This window comes from Gopherus flavomarginatus, chromosome 6, assembly GCF_025201925.1.
Source record: "Gopherus flavomarginatus isolate rGopFla2 chromosome 6, rGopFla2.mat.asm, whole genome shotgun sequence".
Classification (NCBI taxonomy): Eukaryota; Metazoa; Chordata; order Testudines; family Testudinidae; genus Gopherus; species Gopherus flavomarginatus.
In genome coordinates, this window is record NC_066622.1 from 135,554,239 (window position 1) to 135,575,787 (window position 21,549).

Genomic DNA, 21,549 nt, shown 5'->3' on the forward strand with positions numbered 1-21,549 from the left:
CACACTCCTAACGAAGGCAACATCAGACCGCCATCCCAGGCTAATTCCATGCTACTCTGGAAACGAGGAGGCAAGTCAATGCCAGGCTAACTCCTCCCATGTGTTCTTTCTTCCCAGTGTTTGCTTGTCTGAGAACCAAGTGCTTTCCCAAACTGCTGTCCGTGACGCTGGCTTGCAACCACGGACTCACACGTGCTCCCACCTGAACACAGCCCCTCTGCCAAGCAGCAGCCCGGAGAGACAGGCAGGTGCTACCCTTGTCACAGGAATGACGTGTGGCACTGGACTGCCTGACAATTGGCGTCTCTCCCTCTCCTGTGCAGGCCCAGCCACACGGATACAAGAACTGCCAGGGCCATGTGCTTTGCAGGGCTGCATGTAAAGGCACAGGGCTGGAGCCTACCCCCGCAGGGAACTCAATGGGAGTTTTGCCCCCAGAACAGTTGGGGAGTGAGGACTCCACCATCCTATTTCCAGCCTTGCTCCTTCCCAGAGCTCACGACGGACAGTGAGACCCCGCACAACACAAGCCCCAGGAGAGCTCCCCCGTGTCAGGGTGTAGCTGACTGTGGGGCGGCACAACAGATGTATAGATCCTGTCCAAACATTCTTATAAACTTCTGGGGAAGGAATCGACAGCAGATTAGCGGGGATCCGGATCCGGATCAGTTCAGTACCAGGGAAGAGTCCTTGCTGACAATGTTCCTCCAGAGCTGGCACCTTTCTGCTCATGGAGGGGATCTAAGCTCAGAAATGGGCCTGTGGTTTCGCTCAGTGCATCAGTGTCCACTAGGCTGTTGCACTTCGCAGCCACATCTTCATTGCGGGTGCTAGATCAGGGGAGAGAGAGGAAACCGACCCCGCTAATACAGGGCTTTGTCCTCCCCTGTGCATCCAGCAGGGCAGAGTCTAGGGAAGGCAGGTTGTGTGATTAGATGTGGTCTATGGGGGTTTTAAGAGCGGGTAACTTGGTCCTGCAAACAATCGCCCTGTTCACTGCTACAGAAGTGGTGTGCAAAGCAACCGCAGCTCACCAAGCGGGGATTTCACTGTGTGAAAGAGCTCATTGGATGTCAAAGGAGAGAAAACTCAGTCTCAGTCTGGGGCAGGCTGCTGTTTATGCCTGTTGGGACTCCCTTGGTCAGCCAGTTGTGCTCAGGAATCCAGTCTGACAGTGTCATGCAGGGATCAACAAGGATCTGTGCTGACTTCTCCCTCATGAGAGCAGGATCGGGGCCTCGGGTGGTGGAGATATTCCCGGACCCCTGTCACTCTTTCTAGGTGTAGTTAAGAAATACATTTGGGGGCAGCTCCTCAGATGGTGGGAACGGTCAGAGCTGAAGTCAGTGTCAATTCACACCATCTGAGGACCAGCTGCTGCTTTCTTTTGGTCTTTTTGCACAGTGATCAGAGCCGCAAAGGAGGAGGGGGTTCCCAAACCCAAGCGCCTTTAAGTGCAGCCCTGCTAGCAAAAGAGCATCCAGTAACTCGTACGGATTATTGTCTGGTTGCAGTAAAACAACAAACAAAAAAACATCCCCAGCGTTAAGTGTAATTCACAGCTGCTTGGATGCAAACCCCGCTAGCGCTGGGGAAGAGGAGAGAGATTTAGGAGCTGAACTGTCCAGGTGAGGTTTTTTCATGGCTCTGGGACAGACTGAGTGGCACCCCCAGACCCCATTGTCCTAATCCCCCCACCCCCGCTTCCCTAGACATGTGAGGCATTTGCTACAGGAGCAGGTCACTGGAAGGAGGGTGGTGATGGGAAAGCAGGGACTGGGGGGTCAGGGGACATTCTTTTCCATTAAGGTGAAAGGGAAAGACACCAGGAGTCTTTTACTGAAATGGGAGAGAAGCAGGGAAAAGAAACACTCCTGGTTTTTAGAGTTTAAGGAGTGAAACTCTCTGATCTCGCTTCAAGTCTGGGTGGGAAGTGAAGCTGGAGGGGCATGCACTGAAAGAAGAGCAAATGCAAAAAAGAGATTTTCCTTTAATAAGACAAGTTGCCCACAATAAACCAAGTAATGAATACAAGCCCCATCTTTCTTTTGAATCTAAGCCCATGTCCAGACTAACCCGCGGCATCGGCGGGTTAAAATCGATTGCTCGGGGATCGATATATCGCGTCTAATCTGGACGCGATGTATCGATCCCCGAGCGCGCTTACATCGATTCCGGAACTCCATCAACCCGAACGGAGTTCCGGAATCGACACGGAGAGCCGCGGACATCGATGCCGTGCGTCCAGACAGGTGAGTACCTCGATTTTAGAAATTCGACTTCAGCTATGTTATTCACGTAGCTGAAGTTGCATATCTAAAATCGATTTTAATACCCTAGTCTGGACGTGGCCTAAGATATGCCCTTGGAATGAGGTTAAAGAGCCATCATCAGCCATTGCTGAGCAGAGTGGAAAACAACATAAATCAGGTGCTGTGCAAACATGTGTAAAAGCCAAAAAATGGGGGGAGGTGGCAAAAAACCTAGAGCCGGCCCTGGGTGCAGCTGCGCCACTACAGTGCATCTGGTTTGAGACACCAAAAGAAGTTATAAAAACAGCAAAGCTGGCTGCATGGCAATATAACAAAGCACATGAATAAAATGTGAAACTAAATTGGATATTAAAAGAAACGTGGAAGCTAAATTCTTTATCAATGGTTTGTTAGCTTCACCTTAATTAGGTTCTATTTAATTACTTTAAAATTAAATAACTAAAACAAAACCCAAACAATACATTAAATGAATGTAAAAAATAATTGTGCATATACTTATTTTGGAATCTGAATATTTTGATTTTCTGTAAATGTAATATGAGCAATAACCTACAAACCAAATAATTTGTACTTTAAAGTGTTTCTCAGATGGATGATCACTATGACAAGGTGACATGAAAACATATTGATAAACAGTTTTTTGTTAAGATTTTTATAAACAGGACAGGAGAAATACTAAAAACCAGACGTTAACAAATCGGGTCCTCAGGGATCTCCAACCATCCAGATTTTTGTTTTATCCAGCAAATAGTTGTTTTTATTAAAATCCACTGTTTTGCATTGCACATAGAATTCTCACGTGCCCTAGATTTTAGTATGAATCAGGACATTTAAGTGTTTCATATGTAATATTAAGTAGTGTACATTTCAAAAAATAAACTATTAAGTGCTGGTTGGATTAAAAATGTGGACTATTGGATGTCACCAAGGAGGAAAGATGAGTCCCTGTCTTAAGGAACAACCTAACACCACCTGGAAAGTCTCACTCTCTGGCCTTGAATCTCACTGTTTGGAGCTGTAAATCTCACTCTTAAAGACAGACAACCCTTGGCATCTCTGGTTCCATTGTTGGAGCTGATCATGGTATCCAGGAAGTTGATACATTGTATACAACTAAGGAAGAGGTGTCAGACAAGTTACCATGGTGCAATTACCTCATCTGCTAGGCAGGAGAGGAGAGCTATGATGTTTAGTCACCAGCCACCCCCTTCTTTTCCCAAGGGAAACAAGATCAAAGGTTTAAAAAAAATAATAAAAAAAGTTTTCAAGCCAGCATTGCAGAGACAATTGCCAGTGATGTCACCCTGACTCCCAACTAACAGAGAACAGAATTCATCAGTTCCATTCACCTGCCCTACTGCTTTAATCATTCACACTCAGTTCTGATTCCCCTGGCAGCATATTTTTAGATATTCTCTAAAACAAGTCCTGTGTCCAGGAGCCTATGTGGAGATCAGGGAGCCTTCATAGACAGGGTTTTAGAAAAACAAATGTAAGCAATGACAGCACTGCAGCTGCCGAGGGATGATCGACACAGGAGGAGAGGACGCCGAACAGGTTATGGGGCTACAAAGAGACATCTCCATGTAACTGACAGTGAACATACACCCAAAGACCACCCTCTAACCTGTTTATTAATAGACAGTCCTGTGCAATAATCCTGGCATTCACCTATGTTTTGTTCATGCCACTGATGAGTCAGCAAGAGAATAAAAACTGCCATTGGGCAGCCAGTTTGGGGGTACACTGAGGTACAGCACCACTGAAGGTCTTAATCAGAGATTTAATTCTATCCCCTGGAAGGGTTCTCATTACATAACATCTCTGATTTTCCAGGTCATACCCTGGTGCACGCTCCTGAAGAGTTAAAGTTCAGAGTCTCTCATCCTTCATGCTGTTCAGTGCAGATCTCTGGAGGCTGGGACCTCGGAGTTCAGAAACAACTTGTCCCTCTCTGGGAGCCAGGGCCTCTCAGGCAGAGCAAACCAATCCTCTGAAAATCCTACCTCCTTAACAAGGCCCAGCTGTCGGCACCTCTCCCTGCAGGATTCTCAGCTGTACATCCCTTTTGGGGGAAGGGAGGAAAGCTCCCCACCATACAAGGAAGTTTATTAAACCCTTCCATTTCTTGAAAGGGCAGGTTTCTGCACCTAGGCCTGGAAAAGCAGCTAAGTAACATACTTCCCGATTTGCTACCATTTAGGCCAAACCAAAGTGAATAAAGGCAAAGGAATACATGCTTTTGTTGGATGATGCCAAGATTAGTAACGAAAGAAGGATCCCTTCCCCTCTATGTTGGAATGAATCCAGCCAACACTGGTAGCGACTGGAAATCAATGATTAGCAGATGTCTGTTAGGTGCCTTACATGAAAGTGACCCGTTGCCAGTGGATAGGTGTCTAAATACCATAAAAACATCCCCACCAGCATGACTTTAAGTCACCTAATAAGACTGTGTAGTTATAGCTCTGCTGGATCTACAAATGGAACCACCAAATCCAACTCACTGTTTTTCAGTTTCTAGAAACTGTATATTTAATTTTATTAAATGTTTGCATTCTGGGTTATTTCCTTACTCCCAAACCAGAGCATGTGGTGGAAGGAGGAATAAATACATGCTTATACATTTAGTAAGTTATAAATGCCTAGACAGATACAATTAGATTAGACTCAAGGATTACACACGTTACATATGTGATGGCTGGAGCATCTGTTAACACCCACTGGAGTCAATGGGAATTTGGGTGATAGAGGCCCTCCACTGGATCAGCAATGCATACAGAAGGCCAAATTCTGCTCTGACAATACTTAAAGTCAGTGGAGTTGCACAGTGGTTAGAGGTCTGATCCGAAGCCCAGTGGAACCACTGGGAATCTTTCCATTAACTTCAGTGAGTTTGGATCAGGTTCTAGATGGGTGCAGACCTGGCCCATCTGTTATTTCTCAGGAAATTGGTTCTCTCCACAGTCAAGTATTTAAAGTATTTAGTTAACATAACCCTTGCTCTGTATGTGGTAATATATACGTGGCATACTGAAGTTCTTGCCACAAGCAGAAAAATGCTGTTAGACTACAAATTAGCATTAAGTTCCTCATCCTCTTTCCCACATGGCCCTAAGCTGTATCATAAATCTTCTGTGTTTTATCTGAACTCTCCTCCACTGACATTCTCTATTTTTGAACAACACTAGCTCCATATGAATTACAAGCGGCACAGCAATAATGCTTTAGTGCAGGCTAGAAAAGCAGTGGGAAAAATAGCTAAAAGCTACATTGAATTGTTTTCCTACTTGTGATCTTCTGTCATATTCTCGGTTGGAAGATTAGATAACGAGCCTATTTTAAACAGCATTACTGGGTATGTATCATGAACCCTTTATCATTAGATGCTAGTGAATATGAAATTTTAATTCTGTATGCCACTTTCTTGTGTCACAGCAGCATTTGCCATGCAGCTTTTTCTCTTAGCACATTTATTAATAATGGATTAGGTATTAGCATTTCCAAATCTCGAGCCTACCTTTAATCCCTTTTGCCATCCTGTATTTTTAATTTCTTCTAGGGGGTTTCATGCTGATAAAAGGTGCTGGGCTGCCAACTGGAGACTGACATCCTCTGCTCACCTATTTTGCTGTAAGGTCAGTCTCATCGATTCATAGATTATAAGACCAGGAGGGACCATTGTAACTATCTGGCCTAATCTCCTGTATAACAAAGGCCATAGGGCTTCCCTGAATTAACTGTCCAATCAATGGTCCAGTTGATCCTTCGCCTCCGTTGAGACTGCCAATGAGTGCTAGAAGTGACCTGGGATAACTGTCCAATAGAGAATGGAGTAAAAGCACTAACTCATTTTATATAGACCATTGGACATCTGACAGTAACAACATCCCACACCAACTAATGCTGGCCAGATTGGAACCAGAAGTATAAGGTTCTTCTCATCTCATCCCCCACCTACAATAGGATTTTATAATAGAAGCTGTTGCAGCCTTGAATATGGAGAGCTTTCGACTGCTTTATAATTCAACCTTACCACTGCTGAGTATTATTAAACAGCTACATTCAATGAGGCATAGAGAGGGGACAGGAATGTAGGAATTGCCATCCAAGGTGAGCCCAGCAGTCCATCAAGTCCACTATCCCGTCTCTGGCTCTGGCCAGTACCAGATGCTTCAAAGGAAGGTTTATGAATTGACAGTTACAGAAAACTTCTCTTATGGGTAGGTTATTCTTCCCAACCCTATTGGTTAGAAGTTACCTTATGCCCTCAACCACGAGGGCTTATATCCCTTCCAAACTTGAGGAGAGATGTCTTTTGTTAAATCCTACTGCTTGTAACTGTAGATTATCAATAGGCACTTAAATGTCCAATTAAGTTCTGAATCCAGCTAAGCACTTGGCCTCAATATCTGTGGCAAGGAATTCCATAAGTGGACTATGCCGGGGTAGTCTATTTTTTTGTCGAAGTCCAAATTTCTTAGCCAAGGTACAGTCAAGGTCCAGACTCCAGAGAAATTAAACAAATAAGTAAATAAAAGATTTCAGGATCTGTTCAAAAGTGTCTGGTGATCTGGATTTGGCCTGCATCCACCTATTGACTACCCCTGGACTATGCATTCCATAGAAAAAACATTTCCACTTATGGTTTTAATTTATCTGCCTTTCAAATTCACTGACTTGTCTCTCATCCTTATATTCTGAAAAAGGGTGAATAGAAGCACCCAAATCACCTTCTCTGCCCCATTCATTATTATGTATACTTGCATCATGTCCTGTCTTATTCAGCACCTTTTTTAAAGGGACAGTCCCAATCTTTCAGCCTCTTTTCCTATATGGAATTCTCCTCATGAGTATAATTTTCATCGCCTGTCTCAGATCTATTTCTACTATATCCACTTTAGATCAGGTGATTATAATGGCATCATGATATTTCCATATTAATTTACCATACTACACTTTAAATAGCCTGTGACACAACTGATCACAAAAGGCATTAAGAAAATGTGGTGCTATCAGCCAGTTCTTCCTTATCCACTACTTTGCTGACACATTCAAAGAGTTCTAATAGCCTATCAGTCCAAGTGACTTGTCTAAGGTAACACAAATCAGGGAACAGAACCCAGTTGTTCTGACTCCCAAGGCTCTGCTATAACCACTAATCAACACCCCTTCCCCAAACTTCTGCATCCTTAAACTTAAATTTAATATTCTTAAAGTCAAAAGCCCTCTTCGTGGAAGAGGGGGGAAAAAAACAAAGTGACATTGTAGAATACATACAAAAAAAAATGGCACCAGCTGCTCAAATAACAGAAATCCAGATTAATACAAATACAATTAATGATAAGTTAAACAGATATGATTTAAGGAGATTGGAATTGATCTTCTGAGGAACAGCATTGGAATCTGGATTGTAAATAGACTCTGGTTCTACAGTTGCTTGGCTTAAGTGGCAAAAGTTAAGACTCTAATACTAATCTTTATATTACAGGGTATGGGTGAGCATCAGAGCATGCAAAACAAGCACATCTCCACTTGAGTAGCAATTAAAGGGAAATCAAGCAGAGCTTATGCCTAGCACAGGATAAAAGATGATCAGTGAGGTTTTTTAATTGTATGTTGACATATGGGAACTCAGTGTAAATTAGAAAGGGTCAAGCATAATATGATTAGGTTTCTTCTGACAAGGTCAGAATATGAGTTACAGCTTTAAAGCGAGGGTGTTGTGAAGAAAATATATTATTTTCAGGATATTTGTAGAGAGGAAAAGCAGGATGGTATCTTGAGAGCTTGTGACTGGGAAAATCTGAGTCCTATCCCTGATTTGTACCACAGACCTGCTCTGCGACCTCAGGCAAGTCACTTAACCTCTCTCTGCCTGTTCCTCCACCTATAAAATGGAGATATACCTATCTTTACAAAGTGCATTGAGAACCTTGGATGAAATGCAGTATAGGCCAATTTTTGAAAAAAAGCTCAGCACCCACAATTGGGGCTAGATTTCCAGATGAACTCTCTTTCCTTATAGGAATCTAGAAAAGAGCCAAATTTGCAGGTGCTCAGCGTCCAGCAGCTCCCACTATCATGCTTCCAGTTTTGCAAAGCCACTCAGCACCCAACATGCATTGCTTTTTAAAATAACTGGCTGCTTAATTTCATGCCTAAATAGGAGCTAAACTCTGACAATCTAGCCCTGACTGTTGGTGTTGAACACTTAAAATTCTAGCCTTGTAGCGCAAAATATTCACTTGCCTGACACCTATGAGTGAGCACTTAACCTTAAAAAAAAAAATTTGTCCATCATATTTATAGGTGCTAGTTACACACAAGTTCAGCAGCTATAGGAAAATATACCGATGAGAACACTTTGTATTTGGGTTGCAACCTGCCATTGAAGAAAGTTAGTGAATTTAGTCTCCCAAGCCATCTGTGACAGAGCAACTACTATCCCCATTCCACAGACAGAGGTGAAGCAACTTGCCAAAGGGCAACCCACAGCAATGTGAGAAATAGAACCCAGGTCTCCTGACTTATAGCCCTGTGCTTTAACCACTAGACCAACTGTCCTCCCTTAATAATACTCACCCCACAGGACATTACTTATGCTTGTGACACACTTTGACAACATAAAGCACTATATAAGTGCCAAGAATGATTAATGCCCAGACTATTGTATTTATTTTGGGGCAGAAGTGGTTATATCTTCTGGCAATACAGAGTTGGTTAGGTCTCTTTATTGGAATGCATACAGTGGCTAATAACCTTAAAGCAGGGGAGAGCAGAAGTGATTGAAATCAGCAAGAAATTCATTTGTGATCCATATTATTAGAGAAAACCAAAATAGGTTCACACCTGGGAAGATTACTGCACCAAACATGGGAGTGACCTTGAAGTCTTTACTTTGCTCATTCTGAGCCATGTCACTCAGGAAAGCATGACTGTAAGAATTGTTCCAGACCTGCTTAGCACAGGATTCTATTTCAAGCTAGTAACTACAAGATTAATTAACTCACAATATAGACACATGGGCTAAATTAGAGTCCATGGGTTGCTGGGTTTCTGTTGGTTAGAAACACTTGGGCACAGCCAAAAGGTGATGCTTTATAATAACTGTTACATCTTGCAGCGGTGGGATTTAATTCAACATAGTAAGACTATATCTAGAAAACACACCAGGCTAACAGCTGTCTAAAACATGGTTGGACTGCTGCAGAGATTTAAGAGCCTACCTCTTGTTGAAAACATTATTAGGTGCCTAAACACCTTTGAGGATCTGGGCCTAAGTTCTTTAGAACTTCTACCTGTCAAAGAAAATTTCAACTTTTGCTAAGGAAATCCCAGAAGGTGCTATGGGTTTCTTCAGTTTACAGCACAGAGCTGAATACCTAGACAATGTTGGGGTAAAATTAATCTTAGAACCACCATGTGTGGAAAGCCACTATGTCATGGGAGCCTCCACTCACCACTAGGGAGTGCCTCCTTCTGGCTGCTCTGGGGATTAGCTCTTCTGGCCCAACACCCTCTTCTTACAGTGTCTCAGTCCATTGTCTCACTCTGCAGCCTTGCTTTTGCTCCTCAGGAGCAGGCCTCAGGTCCCACAGGGGCCCCCATGAGAATATAGTATTGCAACTTTTTTTTTAAATGGAAGGGGCCCCCAAAATTGCTTTGCCCTAGGCCCCCTGAATCCTCTCGGCAGCCCTGCTCAGGAGCCACCATGCAGCATCTTCATGGTTTAGCCCTCCAGTCAACTCACAAGAGTTCTCTCCTTCCAGGGTGCTCTCATAGTCTTCTGCACATTCCAGACAGTCTTTAATTCCGCTGCCCTGGTGAGGCCACTCCCTCAGTGGCTAGAGCAAACAGACTGACAGTCTTCAAGGTGACTACCCAGATTATGCCACTCACTCAGTGATTGGCAGGGGAACCCAGGTCTGCCCTCTACACTCGGTTCCAGTCCAAGGGCCCTACCTCCAGCAGCCAATGTCTGTGCTAGCACAGTCCTTCCTACCTTGCCTATCCCAGGCTCACACTTATCACCCTTCTAGCTAAACCCCTGTCTCCTGGGTCTGCTAGACAAACCCTTCCTCTTGGGTTCAAATCCCTTTCTTGCCCTTATTCCAGAGAGTACCTGTAGCCTCCTTTCTGCTACTAGGTCCTTGATTTTATAGAAACCCTGCCTATTCCTTCACAGATGAGCTTCCCTTAATTAAGGCTCTCTTCTCAGCCTAAATATCCCCCAGCTTGCACCTAATAGGTTAATTGGCCCATCTGGCCTACATTAACCTCTTCAGGTGTGTGTGGAGCACACCCTATCAAGGGACAGGTATTCTGGGCCCTTCCCTCTTCCAGCTAGCTCAGAAATAGATTTAGTATTTCAGGGATACCTGTAATCATATGTGGGTACCCAGTTTAGCCTGTCTCAAAGTTACAGGGATCTCAGCAAACACTATGAAGTGATGCATTCTAAATGAAACTATGCACTATTAAAAACAACCTCGCAGCACTGTACAGTTTGTGCTCATTACACTCTAACAGTAGCAGGTAAGAGCACCACCTGCCAGATTTAAAAGCTTCCAGGCTTCTGAATGTGAAACCTCCCCAGATGTGGAGCCATCAGCATAAGCTTTCCAAGATGAGCAGTAATCTAGGAAGCAAAATATTGGGACAAACCTTTGACCATCTAGGTATTTCACGGTTGCCCACTGTGGTCACCCAGGTCACGCAGTGAAGACAGAACTCACATTGCCCTCTCCAAAAGCACACTTAAGCTAAAGATCACTCCCCTCTGGCTGTTAGGACTATAAGGCCCAGGAACCATGGTGAAGTAGTTCTGATTCCAAGAAGTAAGAACATGTTGGACATTCGCATTATGAAGTTCATCACAATCTAGATTGCTTCCCAAGTAAACTTGGTGGTTTTTACAGACCTAGAACATTCTAGATGTAACCTCAAGTGTTGACATGATAACTCACCTTCTTCTATATAACTGGGTGGAGACATTCTAAAGAGGGAACTGATAGGTTCCCACTGACAGAGTTCTGCTGGAGAGTGGATGTCATCAGGTTAGGTTCTATCATCACACCCATCACTATGGTATCTGGGTTTCCTGTTGCCACTGGCTTGGAGAGGATTTGAATGGTGATCTCAGAGATGCCTTAACCTGCACCAAAGTCCAAACTGGCCCCCTAGCAGCTCCCAGGATTAGGAAGGAGCATTGCCTACCCCTGTGGTCTCAGACAATGACTCTGGGCCTAGGATGAGCATTTATGTCCTTCTGTGAGTAAATGAGACTCGGTTTTGGTGGCTCTAGAGAGAGGAAGAGAAGAATGCCACCCTCTCACTATCTCCCTCTCCCAGGTTCAATACATTCCAGTGAGAGGATAAAGGGACTGCAAGCTGCTAGACAAAAACATTAAAAATGCCAAGAACACTGAGATCCATGCAAGAGCATTGCAAAGGAAATAAATATTTCCTTTATCGGAAGGAAGCCAGCTGCCAGGCAGAGAGAATTGAGCATAATGTTATATACCTACCTAGCAGGGCTAAGCCAAGTGATTTTGGAAAAGTGTAACACTAATTAGGGGCAAAATTATCTGTGTTATAACTGACCCAGGGTAGGTGATTGAAGCCTGGTAACAAAGGCCAGTTGTTCTTTACAAGCACTCCTGTGACATCATTCAATCCCCTCTGACGCGCTCTGTGGGGTTGGGGCTCTGTGAGAATTTGGAGTTGGGAGCAGTGCCAGCAGCGGTCTCTCTCTCTGCTGCACCTTCCTCCACTGGGCCCTTGGACTTCCATACCAAACTTCTTCTGGAGTTAATTCTACTTAAAGCAGCATCGGTTCCTGCTGGCCCCTCTGCATTTGCTACTGTGCAGACATGGGAGGGCTAGTCCAAGGTGCTGCCATTACGAGAGGCTCCAACTGTCCATGCAGACACATTTGCCAGTGTGGACTGAGGCTTCCCTTACTCAGTTATTGCCAACACGTGCTGGGAGGCCACCCCAAGTCCTTCGTCACCTTCCCCGGCCTCTCCCTCCTTGAGGGGACAATCCCTTGGGAACTCCAATAGGACTACCTGTAATAATGTAGAAAGTGAGAGTGTGTCTGTGTGCATGCATTATCACCCTCTAGCAATGGGACATACAGGAGGCTAAAAATACCAACTAAATGAGTTTTCCTGTGATAGCAAGCTGTGTTTTGGAAACTAAAGAGCCTGAGTTCTAATCCAGGCTCCCCAAATCTGAGTGATTTACTAATTATCTTTACTGTAGAACCATGTGACATCTTCATCAATCTCACGGTTTTCTGGCCTCATGCCATGTGTGCGTTTGGGACAGTCGAGCCTTTTGCTGTCTCCGATCAAAGTGACTTTCAAAAGCAGCCATTCTTGCTCCTGTGTGGTAACAGCATCACCTGATGTTAAGGCCGCATGTGACTTTCTGAAAAAACTTGGACAAGCTGAACCTATACCAATTTCATTGTCGGGCTTAAAAAGGGAAATGTCAGCAAAGTGGTGTAATTAGAGAGCTGGATAATTACAGGCAGTTTAGGGGCTGGAAGTTAGAACTCAAGAGCTTAGGAAAAATCTAATGCCTGGGGGAAGGTCATACAAACCTAATGACATTTTTTAAAAATACCCACGACTCAAGAAGAATGACTGGAGAGAGAAAAACCAATGTCCAAGGGCAGAAATAGAGGGACAAGTGAACCATCAAAGCTGCAGGTCAAGGAGGCTAGCTACTGAATGGAAAGGTCATGTGACACATTCACCTCCATTCTGGTGCTGGTTCCAATTTGTTGACTCCATGTGGCTCGAAGAAGCGTTATCCAGAAGAGGGTCTGATCCTGACAGCAATGGGAGTGGAAGGCTCTCAGTGCCTTGCAAGATCAAGCCCCTAAATCCTGCCCTGTGCTGTCCCAGGTGTGCTAAGAGGTGGAGAAGGAGTCACAAAAATCTCTGTTCCTTTCCCACATCACAGCATCCTAACATAGATACAGCAGGATGCACCTTTCCTAAACATTCTTTGGAGCTCTAAAAGTGGCACCAGTCATGGCCTCTCCCCACAGCATGCTCTGGGTATCTGGTCACTTCCTACAGCCCTAGTCCTAACTTCCACCAGCCACTAACAGCCTGTGTTTTCCATTTAGTTTTATCTAGAGATCCCACAACATGGAGCTGACAGCAGGATATTCATTTCTGTCAACGGCCTACAATTACCGAGACACTTACACTGGCCAGATTATTATCTTTATTCTTCTCTTCTTCTGAGACCCATACAAATATCTGTGAGGGATAGGAAAGTTTCTACACCATAGATACATGTCAATGGATATATACTGGTCTGGCTTGCAATAGCCTCTGTAGTTATGTAAGCTAGGATAAAATAACTAGTGCTAGCGAGCTTCACACTTCAGGAGAAGGAATAAATCTACTCCTTCCTTAGTACAGTGTTGCACAATTAGTTGTGTTCTAAGGGTTTTAAAAGGCAGCGTTCTCCAGTGGCTAGAAGCCAGGGTTTGGAATTCCTGAGTTATAATCACAAGCTCGTTACTTATTCTCTGTGTGACCTTTGGCAAGTCACTGCACTTCTCTGTTTCAATATCCCCTTGTGTAAAATGTGAGTAAGAACAACACCTGCATTACAAGGGTGCCATGAAGGTGAAATAATGTTTCATACAGTGCTCTGTAGAGGTAAAGCAATATCATTTTATAAACTCTGAGTAGTCCCACTAAAGCAACTGGACCTCCTCACGTGAGTAAGGACGACCTGTAGGAGTTAGAATCTTAGGCCTTGTCTGCACCTACAGTGCTGCAGGAACACAGCTGCACCAGTGCAGCTGCGCTGCTCCAGAGCATTTAGTGAAGACGCTCTAAGCCAACAGCAGACAGCTCTCCCATCAGCATAATAAAACCACCTCCACACACGGCGGTAGCTATTACTCCTGAGGGCATTCTGCGCCAAAAAATTAAAAACTCTGCACAATGTTTTAAAATTCTGCAATTTTATTTGTTAAATAAATGTGGAGGCTCCAGCATGGCACTGGGGAGCACAGATCACTGGCTGCACAGAGGTGGGAGATCACCGTCCAGCGTCCCCCTGTTCCCCAGGACACAGACTCAGGGGTTTTGCTGCACCCAACCCTGACATAACGCAAGGACTGAGCTGGACCCAGAAACGCCCCAGGGCCCTGCCCTTCTGTACCAGGTGCACCAGGTGTGGACAGGCAGGTTCAGCAAGAGAGGATCCAAGTGTGGAGGAGGTTAGTATGGGGGGATCCAGGTGTGCGTTGGGAAGGTTCTGTGTGAGGCAATCTGGGCGCAGGCAGCTCAGTGGGGGATCTGGGTGCAAGGGGGATCTGATTGCACAGGGGGTTCTGGGTGCAATGGCAATGGGACTCTGCAGGGGGGTCCAGGTGGAGGTGGTTGGAGCTCAGCCGGAAGGGTCGGAGGAGGACAGAGCTCAGCAGGGGACTCTGGGTGTGGCACGGGGGGGGGGGGCAGCTGCTAAGGGAGTGGGGCTCAGTGAGGTGGGGATCGGGATACAGGTGGCTCGTTGGGCTGGTCTAGGTGCAGAGGGAGTGGGGCTCATCGGGGGGATTCTGCGTGCAGAGGGGTGACACTCGGTGGGAGGGTCTGGGAATGCGGGAGTCCGGATGAATGGGGATTGGACGGATAGGGGAGCAACTTCCTATACAGGGATCCCTCCCCCTGCAGATGAGGAGCAATGGGTGCAGAAAGTGGCGGGAAGGGAGTATGCAGAGCTTCCTGCAGCCAGGGGAAATCTGAGGGTGGGTCTGACCTGGCCCCATATGCCAAGCAGGGGAAGAGGAAGTCCTGTCCTCCCTAGCAGCTGAGTCCGGAACAGGGTAGAAGCCACCAGCTGGGTCTTTCCCAGTCCTGCCCCCTGCCCCATAGTGATTTACCACTCTGTCGGCTGCCCAAGGCACCCAAAACATACTACTGGAGAGGACCGCATGACCACTCTTGTGGCTTTCCTTTGCTTCCCCGTCAGAAAGTCATTTTCTGTGGGGAAGCAAAGAAATCTGACGGGACCTAAATTCTGTGCATGCGCAGTGGCACAGAATTCCCCCAGGAGTATAGCTATGTTGGCGGGAGAAGCTCTCCCGCCAACATGGAGCTGTCCACACCAGCGCTTATGTTGGTGTAACTTGTGTCACTCAGGGGGGTGGTTTATTAACCCCTCTGAGCAACATAAATTCTGCTGACATAAGCTGTAGTGTAGACATAGCCTAAATATCAACCTTAAACTCTTCAGGGCAGGGAACATCTTTAATACTTTGTGTATGTACAGAACCTAGCACACTAGGGCTCCGATACTGCTTGGTGCCTCTGGATGCTGCTGCAATATAAATAATAATCATCTGGAATTAGACACTGCTGGAAACAGTAAACTGAACTACCAGGATGACTGGTATGTCCCAATAAGACTCAGTGGCTGGAAGAACAGATTTATGATGAGGTACAGGAATGCTACTTTGTATTTATAGAGTGCTATTGATCTGTAGATCTCAAAGCTCTCCACAAAGGTTGCTTAGCACTAGAAGCCTCATTTTACAAATGGGCATAGTGTGATAAAGTGACTTGCCTGTGGTCGCTCAAGGAGCCTATGGCAGAGGTGGGAATAAAACCCAGGTCCCTTGATTCATAGTCCAGTGCCCTAACTGCTGGCCAAGGCTGTCCCACAAAAAGGATTTAATGCCATCTTGGATTTAGGCACTAAACAGTAGCTCTAACCAACAGGATGCACAGCCTGCAAATGAGAGGAGGAAGAGTTCAATATGTCTAGCCTGGCTAAGCAACAAAGGGGACATGATAACTGTCTACAGATATTTGAAAAGTACAAACAGCAAGGAGGGTGACCAATGAGGGTGATGACTAGGAATAAGGGCATGAAATTAAGAGAAAACTGAATACGTATATCAGACAAAACTTCCAGCCAATGAGATATATTAGACTATAGAATAAATGCCTCCAAGAAGTAGTGGAGGCCCATCTTTCGGCATATTGCAAGCTAATCTGGCCCTAGTACTAATAAACATACATTAGGCACAAGAATGGATCGGCTGTCTAAGAGGTCAGTTCCATCTGCGGAATCTATGAGAGTAGATGCAGCTGGAGTTTCTCCTCTCGGCTTTCTTTCAAACAGCCACACAAACCTGGTTGGTAGTTAACAGGAACCATATGAGAGACGAGCAGAGAATGACTCTCATGGACAGTAATAGCTTCTTGTTGTCCATCTGGCTGTGTCAAGTGCAAACTGTCACCAGATGAGCATAATCCGTTGTCCTCCACTAGGGAAGTACAATGGCTATATTATCTCTTATAAATCCTTGGAGTATGGACCATTCCTGGGTTACAAGTGGAGAGCATGCTGGAATGCTGTAGTTGAGCCCACTTCTAGTTTTCCACCACCCCATCCATGTCCAGAGGAAAATGGTCCTCCTATTGCTGTCTGTGGTTTTAGGATCTCATCATCCAAGGCAAGGTGATCTGGTCAGGTCCTGGATGCCCTCATCTTCCACTGACTTCAAAGGAAGTGCTCAGTACCTTGCAGGTTCACATCATTATCCACGGGGAAGGGAAGGGAAAAAGAAAAGTGGCTCAAGCATAGAGGTAGGAGCACATTTTAGGATCTATGGCTGATCTAATACAATTCCTTGAGCTTCTAAAGCATCTTCCACCTGATGCTCTCCAACGCTTTGATGAACAGAAATGAACTAAGCCACATAATATCCCCATGCGGCAGGCATTATTATCCCTATTTTACAGATGGCGGAAGCAGACCAAACATATCACAGAGAGATGAAGTGACTTGCTCAATGTCACTCAGGCAGGCAGTGGCAGAGATGGGAACAGAATGCAAGTTTCCTGACCCCAGGCCTGTGCTTTAACCACTAGATCACATCTCCCACATTGAAAGCTTCTATGAACATGCCTGCTCACTGCTCCCAACTATTTTAGGAGTGACATCATCAGTGCAGAAGAGGGCACTAGTTAAGCTCTTCGGGTTGGGGACCATCATGTTTTTGCATGTGTATTCATTCAGTGCCTGATATAATGGGGCGCTGAGCTTGCTGAGGTCTCTAGGCAATACTGTGATATAAATGTTAATCAATAATAATAAAATATACTCCTGGTGTGATGCACAGTCCTGGCATCCATAATTCCAAAGCAGAGGCACTTGCAGAGTGGTTTCCATATAATAACAATCAGCTCATGCAGGGCGGCAGGGAGGGAGCAAGACAGGTGTGATTTTAAAGTGTGGTTCTGCTCTGAAAGGTGACCAGGCTGCAGGTGCAGCCTGACAAACACGCACCTCAAATGCACTCAGTTTACAAGCAAAAGGATGATTATTCTAGCTGCCCTGGACTGTAAATTAAACCTGACATCTGAGACTCAAGCTGAGTTTTTTCCTCATAGTGCACCATCACCAGTAGCAAAGGTTCTGCAGGCCAAATCAGGCCTCAGGGACACCAGTGCAGCCCTCAATGACAACTGTAGAACCTCACGGTCTTCAACAGGTTTGCTCAGGACAAACTGTCTGGAAATTTAGCAAACCATTCTATGGGTGATCCACAAAAAGTAATAGACTCTTGCTCATTCTCTCATAGCCATGTTTGATTTGGCGAGCTAATAGGAATAAAAAGTAGTCAAAACTGACTTTTGTCTCTGAAGTCAGTAGATCTGACTCTGAGCACATGCAGAGAGCAGATCCGTTGAGTGTCGAGGTGCCATCTTTACAGAGCACAACAGCACTTTTAAGGTCCAAAACTCTTAACTTGAGATCCCTGAACCACCAGGCACAGCTCCATACAGTCATATAGTTGTCTCTCCTTTGGCAAGAGTAAGCCAAACTTTATCACTGGCAACAGGGTAACGGGAGGTCACCTGCATAAAAGAGCAGGAGGCTCTATGTCGTTTCCAAAGCATTTAGCTCTTTCTGTCCCTCACAAACTCAAATGTTCAGTCCAAGGTGGGGGGAGTGGGAGAGGGGGAAGAAGTGTACCTTCAATTAAAATACATTTCCCAAAGCGTTAAATGGCAGAGATGTAACAAAACAGTGTGACATTCATACTTTTTGCTGCTATGCCTCCAAACCATTTTACAGCAACCTGTCAGATCTGATCAGACTTGTTTATTCTGCATGTAAATGTAGGACCTGAGGCCGTCTTGTTTCAGAAGACAGAAAAAAAGCACATATTGTCCCTGGCAGTTGCTTGGTTTTTATAACAACGGCAATGCCTTGTTAACTCTTTATTCAAATCAAAGTGATTTTTACTGCTCTGTTACATTACAAAGTGTGAACAATTTTGCTTGTTGCATTGGCATGGATGGCAGCTCAATTAAAATGGAAAATAAATAAAACAAACAAAACATGCTGTGAAAGAAACAAATCAAGTGATTTATAAATAGCATCTTGGAAATCTCACATAAGCTAATGATAACGGATTAGAAGGCAGTGTCCCTTCTGGCTACAGTTTACAAATTCTTATCTGCTTAAGGTTGCTCTAGAAAGATTTCCAGCTGACCACATTACTCTTAAAGATAAACCCTTCCTGGCAGTTTACAATTGCATACCAACTATTACAGCATTGTGGGTGCTTTCACGTTTGCCTTGATAGGGGATGATTGGTCATTCTTTAGAGTTCAATGGCCCCTGCTTGCCAGTCTAATTTTAAATACAGCAATTGTCTGCACTGAATTTCTGATCAATTCATCAGTCCATGATAGGACTGTAAACATTCTTGGACATCTTCTAGCAAACCCATTCAAAAAGCCTTGACAATAGCTCTCAGTTCATGCAACAATTGTTCCAAATTATCCACTGGGGGGGGTTGGGGGAGAGAGGAGGGGAAGAATCCTAAGTTCTCAGAGGTATCAGAAAATTCTCCTATTTAATAAATATAAGTATCATCATTATTAATCCATAGCACCTTTCAACTGTGGAGGTCAAACTCAGTAGAAAGGTGGGTAAACACTAGTTTCCCCATTTTACAGACTGAAAGCAAATTCTTTAGCACATTGCCTGAGGGGAAGAAGCAACAAGTTTTAATGATTGAGAGAATGGCTATGGAAATTGCATCTTTCTTCCAGCATCCATTCTGTATGAGTGAGTCTCTGACATATTCCTTTGACTTCATTCAGTGCCTTGGGATGTGAAAATATGGACACTCAGGGGCCAATTCATGATTCTGCCCTAACTTATGCCCTCTTGGGGGTAGCATGAGGGGAAAGACAGTGAAGAATTAATGCTACTGACCCCAAATCCTGACCACCTTACTCCTGCAAGTCATCCCATTGGATGTGGCCCTGGAAGCGCACCGATGTAGCTCAGAAATGGAATTTTAACATGATGAGTAGGGCGAGGAAGAATAATAATCCTGGCTCAAACCAGAATAGAAGCCCCAGGTATCCTGTTGTTCTCCAAAATGGGGTGATGGTCCATCCCCCCAAGAATGACATTTCTGGGGTAACTAGAAAGACAGCATGTGTCTCAAATATGCTGCCCCTTGCTTTCTTTAAGCCATCCCTCATGCATTATTCCCACTGCAGAGAATTAAAAAGACATAGACAAGGCCATCCCTGTCTGAATGAAGGGAAGGTGTGGAGAGGCATGGTGATATAAATGGCAAATTGGGCTGAATTGTTCGAGTATCAATCCTATGCCTTTAGTCACTGAGGTGAGAAAGCTGATTGCCTTGAGTGTCTAACCTTCTGTGAAGTTCATTGGCACCCAGATGGTCTCAGCTACACGTGTCCCTCCCCTCCCCACCCAGCTTGAGCTTCCTGGACCTAAGCCCTAGGGGAGAGTTTGTCAAATAGGTGCATACTAAGACAGGCATGTCAGGGGAGCGATCCTACCTCCTGAGCCTCTTTAGGACATAACGTGAGATTCACTAAAATAGGAGGAAATGGGTTTAAAGACAGTAGCTCAGAAACTAACAATCCATGCCACCTCTTGCTCCACAGCCAGCCCCAACCCACCAGGCTAGCACCCTCCCTAGGCGCAGTCACACAGGATGGGGTACCCCTACCTTTGAGGTGCTGGTGGTGGACCCTGTGGAATCTGCTCTGGTTGCCTCTGGGCAGTGCAGGGATGCTGGAGAAGCTGTTACCCATGGCATCAAAGGCAGAAGAGAGCAAGCCAACAGCTGGAAGGCCTGTGTGTGGTGGGGTCTCCCTTCCTGGGGCCCTGCTGCCGGGTGGGTGCCTTGGGGAACCTGCAGCTCCGCTCTGCCTGAGCTTTTCTCTCCCTCTGCTGCGGCTTCTCCTTTCCCTTGCTGTCACTTCAGAGCTGAAATCCCCGTTTGTCTTCTCCTCCTCCTCATCGATGGGGATTACTTGGTTCCCGGGCTGCGGGGAGGGGGTGCCGGAGGAGGGAGCGGCTGCCGGCTTGGCTCCAATGGGGGTGGGGGGGCTCTGATCTTCCTTAGGAGACTCAGGTTCTAATCCCCCTCCCTACGGCTCAGCCTCCGAGTCCTCCCCTGCTTCTCTCTTTGTGTCTCTGCTTCTCTCCCCCGCCCCCGCTTCGCCCCACGGATCGCACCTGGCCGCTGCAGTCCCGCCTCCCGCTCCCCTCCCGCCCCCCAGCCGCAGCCCCAGCCCCAGCCTCTCCTCCTCCGCCCCTAGCGAGCCGCTGCCGGGGCATCTTCCCCGAGCCCCTGCATGCTCCCCGCGGCCTGCGGGGGCGGCGGGCTGGGCGGGGGCGCCAGTCTCCCTCTCAGCCCCCCACCCCCAGCCGGTTGTTATGGTGACAGCTGTCTGTTCATACATGTCGCTAAGGGACCAGGGTCACGTGGGCCGGCCAGATGTGCCACCTCTGGAGCGGCGCGAGCTAGACAGCTGGGGCGCTCCCGGCCGCGCTTAGGCTGCTGCCCCCCTCCCCCGCCCAGCGGCGCTTCCCCGGGGCCGCCCGGCAGGTGTAGCCCCATTGCCAACAGGTGCCGGGGCGGGGCTGCTCCGCGGGAGCGGGCAGGGACTTGAGAGAGAGAGTGAGTGGGTGGTGTGTACACACACACTGAACTTACACTGCCTGGGGTGTGTACATACCCAAAGATAGATCAGATCAGGGAGAGAGTGTGTGTGTGTGTGTGTGTGAACACTCAAAGGCAGGGAGTTCAAAGAGAGAAAATGTGGGGGTGTTCGTGTGTATGTACACCCAACAGCAGGAAGTTCAGAGAGAAGGGGGTAGGGGATGGGGTGTATACCCAAGGGCAGAGAGTTCAGGGTGTCTGCATATGTATCCGCACAGGAGC

The 21,549-nt window shown here is 46.1% G+C and overlaps 1 protein-coding gene across 1 annotated transcript in view; it reads right to left on the minus strand.

Moving 5' to 3' along the window:
- Positions 1-20,805, minus strand: part of NEURL1 (neuralized E3 ubiquitin protein ligase 1) — a 270,785-nt gene extending 249,980 nt beyond the window's left edge. Inside the window, exon 1 of the mRNA XM_050958122.1 lies at positions 20,329-20,805. Coding sequence (XP_050814079.1) covers positions 20,329-20,413 — 85 coding nt within the window. The 5' untranslated portion in view covers positions 20,414-20,805. The remainder of the gene's footprint in view (positions 1-20,328) is intronic.
- Between the last annotated feature and the right edge of the window lie 744 nt (positions 20,806-21,549).